Consider the following 10,494-nt stretch of genomic DNA (forward strand, 5'->3'; position numbering starts at 1 on the left):
CAGGAGGGTAGTAGTTCTGCAGAGATGAATCAAAGGCTGGCGAGGTTTGGTTTCTGTTCATGGCTGATTTGATTCGTTACGGTCAACTGTTATTTTCATTTGGTCAGATCTTCTCGAATGTGGTGTTGAACTACTCATCAACCTAGAACTTCGTGATTGTTTGGATGATATAATCCCCTCTCGATTCAGCTTCTTCATTTGCACAGTACAATTTAGTCCATCTTGCCATCAATCTGAGTCATATATATCTTGTGTTTATCCGGCTTAACTGGTCATAACTGCAAAATGCATATGCGTGAGAATATTTTCCAAAATTCCAAGTATGTGATGATACATAATGAAATCCGTGGTACTTTTGTAATCAAACCTTCATTAACCAAAACAAGTTAAGGTACATTTCTTCGAGAAAAGGAGCATCAAGGCTCCCAACTTCATTTTCATGAAACTAATAAAGTTAAGGTACATGGACCGTGAAATATCTATATATCAACTATGTGATATTCATATGATCAAACATACTATCCTAATATGTTTGATCATTGGTCATTTATTTTTTCAGGGAAAACACACAACGTGGAATCAGACATTATTTCTCTCAAAGCATTGATACACTTTTGCTCTGAGCTGTTGCAAGAATTAACTGCTCTGAGCGATCTTCTGCTCCTTGAGGTACCCTGCAAATTTCTCAGCAGTTGCAGCCAGAGGTCCGGTGCTGACCATAGCTTCAAGCCCGGGGTGAGTTTCATAATTTATCTCATACACAATGGTCGATCTTATCACTGAAGAACTGGGTCCTTTGGCGATGATCTCGAACCTGACCATGTAATAGAGGAACCCGAGCTTCAGGATGTCTCCGTCAATCGTCTGCGCTTCCTTGATGTAGTTCTCATTGTCGACCTTGATGAATTTCTCCCTGTATGTCTCCAGGCCAGGGATCCCTAGCAAAAGCAGCAAACCGTTACTCGGTCAGTATACACGTGGAGGACTTCAGGATTGAAGGGTGGTTTCTGGATATCTCACCTGGAGCGAATGTGAGCTCCAAGATGGTGCCGACGTCGCCGTCGCCGCTCACGAGCTGTATCTTGGCGAGCACCTGCGGGAGAAGCTCGGGCAGCAGCTCCGCTGCACGGAGCGTGCCATAGAGCCCCCATAGGTCGGCGGCGGGCACATCGGCCTCGAACTCGTGAACCTTGTTCTTCCTCATCGCCATGGACTTAATGGACTGTGAGAAGGGAAGTGTCTGTGAACCAACAAGAACAAGCTGAAGCAGTTCAGTGTGTGTGACTGTGCGTACAACTGATTAACTGTATATATAGGCAAGTCGGGTATGAGTTATGACAAGTGAACACGGCTTAAAGTCTTCGCTCGGAATCTCGAAGGTTGAGATGCCACGGTGACAACGAGGGGCGCACTTTTGGCTGGAGTTATCCTGGCATTGTTTTGCCTGAAGTTAAATATTGGGTGGTTTCCCTTGGAGGCAAATAAAGTATTTGCGTGGTTTGCAGGCCTGAAGTTTACTATATTATATTATGCATTTTGGCCTGCCAGGACCAGTGGACAAAGCGATTCTCTTCCTGTAAGCCCCTTTTTTATTATTTCTTATTTTGGAGAACTGATTCCCATGTAAGCACTTGGTTCTTGCCAACATGTCTGATTTATTATCTGTCTCCATCGTTTGCCGATTTGTTTACTGCTGCTTTGTTATCATGGAAACCAATCATTTGTGCGTCACTGTGATCCTCATGTGCTGGCCGGCTGCCGTTCATGTGATTTTGTTAGCCAATCCTGGCGCCATCATTTGCTCCTAATGTCAGCTCCTCATCTTACTAAATGTAGCACGGTACGATACTATGCTGTGCAGGCTGGACTTGCGGTACGGCAATGCGAAAAATATTTGGTTGATTCGCCGCGGCGATCTGGGGCCTTCTTTTTCATTGATTCTAGAGAGATTTGAACCAAGGGTAAGGTAATATAGTGTTTGAGGCCCTGCCCTTAATTGGTCCATCACGAATGCTTGGCGCCGAAAGCAAATTCCCTTGCCCACTCTAATTCCATGGTCTCAAAATTGAGCATCTCCCAGAGGCTAGCAGAGTGCTCCATTCACCGCTAGCGCTCCTTTCACCGCTGGTGGCATGCCCTTGATGGTGGCGGCAGCCGGTGAGGAAGATGGAGCCAGCAGCCGGCGATCACCATCACGGGAATTTTTTTTTGACGGGAAGGCATATTTTATTCATCAAATAATAGTTACATCGTCTGCTAACAATTTCATGATAAAGTTTGGAGGAGAGTCATCCCAAACAAAGGGTTTATTTGCCCGTCCCCATCCAGCGTCATCCCAAACAAAAGGGTTATTCGCCCGTCCACATCTAGCTAACTCATGAGCTACATAATTTGATTCTCTAATACAATGCTCAATAGTAACCTTTCCGAAGTCTACTAAAATACTACGGCAATCTTCTAGCACCGGCGCTGCCACCATGGAATGTCCTGTATTTTGATTAAGAGCATCCACCACCGTAATATTATCCGTTCTCATCACCAAATTAGAGCATCCAGTATTATGAGCTAATTTGAGTCCCTCGAGTAGCGCCGCTGCCTCGGCTGAGACGACATCAGCTACATGTTCTAACCTTGCCGTTGAAGCTCTTATGAAAGTTCCCCTTTGATCATAGATAACTGCTCCACATGCACCGATATATTCGCCCACTGAAAAAGATGCATCGACATTCAATACCTGCTGTCCTGCATGGAAAATCGGCCACTATTGTTTTCTGGAATGACCTTGCTTGTCCCTGTTGCACGAGCATAGTTAAGGGCCAACGCAATAACAGCAGGAGCTGTTCTTTCTGCAGTTTGTACATCCTCGCCTCTGAGTAGCTACCTTCTTTGCCACCAAAGATACCAACAGACAGTTGCGACAAGTTCTGGTAATTCTACCGGTCCAGTGTATGTTCGCTGGTACCAGTCGTCACACAATATAAACTCCAGCATAGCTGCTCCAGACCTATCAGTCATAGTGGCAAAAGAAACATCCGCTAAAATCCCAAACAAGTCCCAAACTTTCTTCGATCTTTCACACGTGAGCAAAAGATGTGCTATGCCCTCCGCCCCATGTTGATAAATTGGGCACTGTGATATATTCCCCACATGACGATTTGCTATTACATTAAAGCATGGGATGGAATTATGTAAGCATCGCCATAAGAAAATTTTGATTTTTGCCGGTACCATTAAATTCCACAATTTCTTACACACCGGACGAGGTGTCGAGGAAAAGTTCATCCACCCCATATTATTTGGATCATAATTTGCTTCCCACTGTTTGTAATATGCTGAATGTACCGTGAATGTTCCACTCTTCGTTAAATGCCATGAAATATAATCCTCTGTATCCTCATGGAATAAGGGTATTTGCAAGATGTGCTCCTCATCAATATTCCAGAAGTTTCCCCGCACTAGCATCTCATCCCATTCTCCTGTTATTGGATCTATTAACTCACATACTCTAGTGAGCAGATTACCACACACTGTAATGACTTTCCAGCATGCACTATTTGGAATCCAACAATCATCCCAACTATTTATTTTATTTCCATCTCCTACTCTCTAGATGTAAGCTATTTTGAATGTTTGAATGCCAGCCCAGATACTTTGCCATACATAAGAGGAACCCATCTTCCGCTCACAGTTTTATATAACACACGAGCACAAAGGGACCCATAATTATCAATCAATCTCCAACATTGTTTGGCCAACATTGCCAAATTGAAACTATGAATATTCGAAAACCTATGCCTCCTCTCTCTTTAGGAACACACATCTTTCACCAAGCAAACCAACACATCATTCGTTGGTTCTCCTCGTCTCCCCATCAATATTGCAACATTGCATCTGTGATCCCATTGCAAATTTTCTTTGGGAATTTAATACACTCATCGCATATGTTGGAATGGCTTGGGTCACCGCTTTCAACAAGGCCTCCTTTCCTCCATAGGAGAGAGTTCTCTCCTTCCATCCATTCACCGGCACGGGATTTGTTGCTGCACGCTATGGTTATGTATTTAGTTTTTATTTTGGGGGGAAGGGATTTATCCATGGTTTGTTTACAAAACCATAGATGTTCTTACAGAATATGTAAAACGAAAACAATTCTGGAAACCATCTGTTTCAACAGTGGGGCAATATATATCTGGTATCCCACGTATATGAACATCTCCTTTTAGGGAGATGAAAGTTTCATTTCACCTACAATTAATGCATGAAAAATATTTAAAATTACATGAACATCTTGTTTGAAAGACATGAACAATTTTTGAAACTACAAAACATTTCTTTTTCAAGTACATGAACATTTTTTCAACTCGAAAAGAGTACATGATTTTTTTAAATGTATGTCAATGTTTTTAAATTAACTGCATTCTAAAAGAATACTCACATTTTTTCGAATTTCATGAAAAAAAGTAGAATACACTAATCTTTTCCAAAAGTTCATAAATATGTTATTTCAGTATGGAAGAATATATTTTCTAGCACAAGAATATATTTGATTATTTCCATGATTTAAACCTATTCTAGTTTATTTATTTTTATCCAAATTCTAAAATAAAAATGGACCCCGATAGCATTTCATTCCGAACAGTTTTTCATGGCAATTTTAGTTGATGCGAGGTGGCAACTATAGTTGTGAAGACATGGCAACTTTGTCCCAGTTCATTCTTTTGTCAGAAATTTCCATGTTCACCAACCTCGCGTGAACTAAAGTTGCCATGAAAAAAGTTCGGGTTGCCATACTTAAAATCCAAACGTTCCAGATTTATCATTTTCGATAAAAATAACTATTTTCTAACGGGTCACACCAATTGTGGTCCATTAAACTGGGCTGCCGGTGATGGGGCGTTAATTCCCACACAAAGTGGTATATAGCGGGCACATCTATATAATGTCGCGGCGTCTATTTCTCGCATTAAGCGAGACTACTGGTAACTCTCGCATTGAGCGGTAGTGTTTAAAAAAGCTGGGCTGCCGGTAATGGGACGTTAATTCCAGCACAAAGCAGTATACGACGGGCGCGTCTATATAATGTCGCGATGTCTATTTCTCGCATTAAGCGAGACTACTGGTAACACTCGCGTCGAGCGGTAGTGTTTAAAAAAAGATAGAAGAAAATGAGGCACCCCAATTTCGATCCCAGGTCTCTAAAGCGTCGTCCAGTGCTCCTGGCCACTAGGCTACACTCAACCTCATGTTAAAGTAGTTGGGCTTGGGTGGATTGTACTTGAGCCATAAAGTAGCTGGTCGCTGTAGGAACGAAGTATGTCTACAAGAGGGGGCGGTGAAAGGGAGTTTTAAAATTTCTTCGGAAATATCAAAACTCTCGGAACCCAGCAACAGAGCGAATGTAAACATAGTACAGTGAGCGAATACAAACTAACGAATGTAAACTAAAAGCATGCATCGAGACAAATCACATGAGTGAAACAGTTCGAATGTAAATGGGTGAAGCAAAGGTAACCAGTGATGCTCAATGGCGACAAGGAATTTGGTAGACCAGTTCGCCCTTTTGCACAAGGACGTATTGGAGGGGTTGTGATTTAACACAGAAGATAAACTCGCTTCGCCTTATTCTCCTCGACAATTGGTTCGTCAACCAATGCCGATCACTCGTGGTAGATACTTGAGGCGATCTCCGAACCTTTACATACTTCTTATTCGAGAACCACAATTACTCTTGGTCTCTAAAGAAATTGACACCTAACCGTCTAGAGAGTTTGCAGTTCTCAAGAGTAATAGGCGGAGCATACTAGACTTAGATTCGAGTGATGTTGAACCACTATCTAAGTTTTCGGCTCTAGGGGTTTTCTCTCGGTGGATTTTAAACTCAAATCACTCTGGAGAGGGGGGTTGCTCAACAATCTTCTCACAATCAACGGAGCAGCCACCGGACAACGCCGGTGCGGGGTGGCTATTTATAGCCGCAGCCTTCCCTGGTGGGAAATGACCATTTTAGACACTCGGTCCAGCCAATGGACAACCGACACGTTTACAACGGTCGGATTTCAAGAGCAACGTTAACATTACTTGAGGACTAAGTAATGCTAACTCCTCGGTCAGAGACAAATCTCTCGCAGTGAAGAAGATCACAATTTCTTGCTGTCAAGTATTTGCTCGGAACACAAAGAGATTTCTCTCGCAACTTTCATAGGATTTGGGTTTAGCATCAGAGAATCAAAGCTTCGAACGCTATAGCTACACCCCTCTTAGTAGAACGGTGGTCCTGTGACTTAATAAAGAGAAGAGAAACAACGAAATATAGGCTACATCTTCACTTCGTCTTCAATCTTCTCGGTCGCAGTCACTTCCTTCGGACGGGCACCGAACCATTTGTTTCGGGTCAACAATTTTTGAGGGGTCACTCTTGTCATCATAATCTTCGGTGATAACCTTCACTGCCACGCAGGGGATTATCTTCGTCGTTTGAATCAAACTCCTCTTGACTCTAGGGACCTGTTACTCTGTGTGCACTAGCAAACACATAAGTCCTATATTGTTTATGTCAACAAACTTCAAAACATAAGGAGGCAAATTATTACACCAATAGGCGCGCCCTATTTTACTTGTCTTTCTCCATTTTCTTTTAAGTTATTAGGTTTTTCTTGCTTTTTTTTTTTCGCTATTTTGTTCTTTTTTTCTTCTTGATTTTTTCATAGTTTTTTGATTTGTTTCTTCGGTTTTAATTGTTTTCATGTTTTATTTTGTTTCTTTTACACTTTCTTCTCCGGTTTAGTTTAGTTTTCATTTTTTTAATTTTATTTACATTTGTTTCTTTTTTTTTCATTTTTTGTTTGGTTTCCCTTTTTCTTCTCCATTTTCTGTTTATCTATTGTGTTTTCTTACGTTTGTCTTCTTTTCCACTGTACATTTTTGTACATGTCAAAAACATTTTTCGTAACAAGTGATCAACATTTTTTGTATACAAGTTCAACATTGTCCGAACGCTATTTCAACATTTTTCAAATACTTCTTTAACATTTTAATAGTTATTCAACATTTTTTAAAATATTTTTTCAACATTTTTAATACTTATTCAACATTTTCCAATACTTCTTCCACAATTTTCATATACTCATTCAACATTTTTCAATACCAATTGAACATTTTTAATACTTGTTCAACATTTTCAAATACTTATTCAACATTTTCAAATACTTATTCAATATTTTCAAATACTTGTTCAACATTTTTCACACACCCCTTCAACCTTTTTAATACCTATTCAACATTTTTGAAATACTTGTTCAACATTTTTAATACTCATTCAACATTTTTTTAATTCTTGTTCATATTTTTTAATACTTATTCAACATATTTTCACATGCTATTTTGAAGAGTTTTTTTGTAATATATACACAAAAATAACAAAAAATTTGAACAAAAAAGAGAAAAAAAACAGGCTGTGGCTCCCGCGCAGCTGAGCCGTTGCCTGTTCTAAGGCACCTGAAAAAGACGCACCTTCAACCTTTTTAATACCTATTCAACATTTTTGAAATACTTGTTCAACATTTTTAATACTCATTCAACATTTTTGAAATACTTGTTCAACATTTTTTAAATTCTTGTTCATATTTTTTAATACTTATTCAACATATTTTCACATGCTATTTTGAAGAGTTTTTTTGTAATATATACACAAAAATAACAAAAAATTTGAAAAAAAAAAGAGAAAAAAAAACAGGCTGTGGCTCCCGCGCAGCTGAGCCGTTGCCTGTTCTAAGGCACCTGAAAAAGACGCACCGGGAGGAATCGTACTCAGGATCCCTGCACTCCTAGGTGACAGCTGGAACAACTACGCCAGCAACTCTTACTTTTCTAAGTTGTTTTTTCAATTCTTTTATTATTACCTTCGTCATGTTTTTATTCTTTTTCTTTTTTCTTGTTTTCTTGTTCTTTTTCTTTGTTCTTTCCTTTTTTTTTTCTTAAATGTGCAGATTATGTTTTAAATTCTAATTTGATGAACTTTTTTGCAAATTCGATGAACATTTTTTCTGACCGGTGAAATTTTTTCAAATTCGATGAACTTTTTTCAAATTTGTGAATTTTTTTTAAATGATGAACTCTTTTTCGAAACGATGAACTTTTTAAACTTTTTCATGGAGTTTTTTTTCCAAATTTGGTGAACTTTTTTAAGTTTGTAAACTTTTCTTCAAAAATGGTGAACTATTTCTCAAAATCGATGAACTTTTTTTAAGTTTGTGAACTTTTGTCTCAAAATCGATGTACGTTTTCAAATTCACAATTTTATAAAAGTAAAATAAAATAAATGATAAATAAATCTCGCGGTCATATTAGTTCATGTATAGTTCGCGCAATGAAAATCACAAGTGAACAATTGGTGTGGTGGTGAGCTAAGCTTGAACAAGCCTTGCCTTCTTGATTGATCTCTGTTCGATTCCTGAACAACCATGTTTTTTCTGCTTTTTTCTGATTTCTTTTCGCTACCTTTCCCATCGCGGGCCGGCCCATCAAGGCGCTGCAGCGGGTGCCAGGAATCTGTTCGGGCACTTAAGGCATCGAACAGGAGCTCCCTACTTCTCGCTTTAAACAAGAACAAGGGGCAGCCTCGCGTCAGGAGGAGTCTAGATTGGCCGGCCCATGCACGAGTGAGGCCTAACCTGTTTTTTTGTTTTTTACCTTTTCTAGTTTCTTTTTGTTTTATTTTAAACTTTTGTTTATACTATAAAAATTATATATATCAATATATATTAAAAAAATTACAAAACACATTTGGAAAATCTTGAATAGGTATACGAAAAACGTTGAACAAATATTTCAAAAATGTTATCAAGCTTTCAAAAAGAAATATTGTATAAGTATTTAAAAAATGTTAATGTAGCATTCAGAGAAATGTTGAGCAAGTATTTAAAAAATATTGGTCAAACATTAAAAAAATATTGAGAAAGTATTTGGAAAATATTGAACAAGCATTTTGAAAAATCTTGAACAAGTATTTGAAGAAATGTTGAACAAGTATTTGAAAATTGTTAATCAAGTGTTCAAAAAATGTTGAACAAGGACTTAAAAAATTAATCAATCATTCGGAAAATATTGAAAAGTATTTAAAAAATATTGAACAAATATTTTAAAAAATGTTAACATGTACATAAAAACGTTGACCATGTATTTGGAAAGTGTTGTACAAGTACTTGAAAAAATATTGATTATGTATATTAGAATGTAGAATGAAAAACAAAAAAGAACAAAGAAAAACCCAAAAACAAAAACAGAAAATGAAGTAGAAAAGAGAAACCCAAACAAAAAAATGGAGAAAAAAAAGAAACAAAATGAAAAAAAAGAAACTTAAGAAAATGAAAAAAGCCTTGAAAACGAAGAAAGAAAAAAAAATCAAAGAAAAACAAAAAGGGAAATGTGTAAAGCCGACTCTGTACCTTCAAAAAGGTCATGCCTTATCTATTGGAGTACATGGACTTCTGAAAATAAAAATTTAGTGTACATGAACTCGAGCCTTGCGCAGTTGTTAGTGATGCCGTTGGTCAACGAGGAGATCGCACTATCGATCCCTCACGCGGGCACTGATTTTTAACTCGCGTTTTTCACAAATATGCCCCAGTGGGCCGGCCCATACTGTAGCGCTCGACGCGAGACTTAGTATGCAGCATCGCTGGATCGAAATCACTAGTTGAGGAGTACTCGTTACAAAGATTAGTCCAACTCCCTTGCCACTTGTCGCAACCTGGGAGTTTTCTCTTTTTTCGTAGATCCGTTTATTCAAAACGTTTTATCTTTTAAAACGTGCGTCCAAATCTCAAACCGCTTTCACCATTGGATTTCTCACGTCGAGATCTTCAAAACTAGATCCCATGTTGATAGGTTTTGACGAACTTTTTTTTCATAAAAAAACCGGCCGAACAAAACCGGATGAAAAACCGAACCGGGAGCACGGGGTTTTTCCTTTCCGAAAGAGGCACGCCCGTGCCTCTCACGAAATCACAACTGTGCCTCTCGCGGAAGCAAAACTGTGACTCTCGCGGAAGGAAAAAAAAAGAGAAAACGCGTTTTTTTGTTTCTGAGGAGGCACGGCCGTGACTCTCGCAAAAGCACACCCGTGCCTCTCGCGGAAGCAAAATCGTGACTCTCGCGAAAAGAAAGAAAAACAGAAAACGAGTTTTTTTTTCCGTTTATAGCGACCGTGACTCTCGCGGAAACAAAACCGTGACTCTCGCGAAAGAAAAAAAAAACAGAAAACGCGTTTGCTTTCCGTTTCCGAGAGGAATGGCCGTGACTCTCGCGAAAACACAACCGTGCCTCTCGCGGAAGCAAAACCATGACTCTCGCAAAAGGAAAAAAAATGCGTTTTTTTTTCGTTTCCGAGAGGTACGGCCGTGACTCTCGCGAAAGCAAAACCGTGCCTCTCGCGGAAGGAAAACCGTCACTCTCAAGAAAGGGGAAAAACGCGTTTTTAACGCAATTTTTTCGAAT

General features: G+C 39.1%; 1 protein-coding gene across 1 annotated transcript; it reads right to left on the minus strand.

Moving 5' to 3' along the window:
* Positions 1 to 353: 353 nt before the first annotated feature.
* LOC109754762 (norbelladine synthase) lies at positions 354 to 1,347 on the minus strand. The gene is made up of 2 exons (XM_020313664.3): positions 1,021 to 1,347; positions 354 to 938 (listed from the first exon to the last, which is right to left on the minus strand). The coding sequence occupies exons 1-2, from the start codon at positions 1,208 to 1,210 to the stop codon at positions 637 to 639; spliced, it is 492 nt and encodes a 163-aa protein (XP_020169253.1). The 5' UTR covers positions 1,211 to 1,347; the 3' UTR covers positions 354 to 636.
* Between the last annotated feature and the right edge of the window lie 9,147 nt (positions 1,348 to 10,494).

Source organism: Aegilops tauschii, chromosome 2 (genome assembly GCF_002575655.3).
Source record: "Aegilops tauschii subsp. strangulata cultivar AL8/78 chromosome 2, Aet v6.0, whole genome shotgun sequence".
Lineage (NCBI taxonomy): Eukaryota > Viridiplantae > Streptophyta > Magnoliopsida > Poales > Poaceae > Aegilops > Aegilops tauschii.

Bases quoted from the DNA above. Each gene is read 5' to 3' on its own strand.
- LOC109754762 (XM_020313664.3), bottom strand. From the start codon at position 1,210: ATGGCGATGAGGAAGAACAAGGTTCACGAGTTCGAGGCCGATGTGCCC. The intron at 939-1,020 runs GTGAGATATCCA...TGCTTTTGCTAG, and splicing joins GGAGCTCACATTCGCTCCAG to GGATCCCTGGCCTGGAGACA.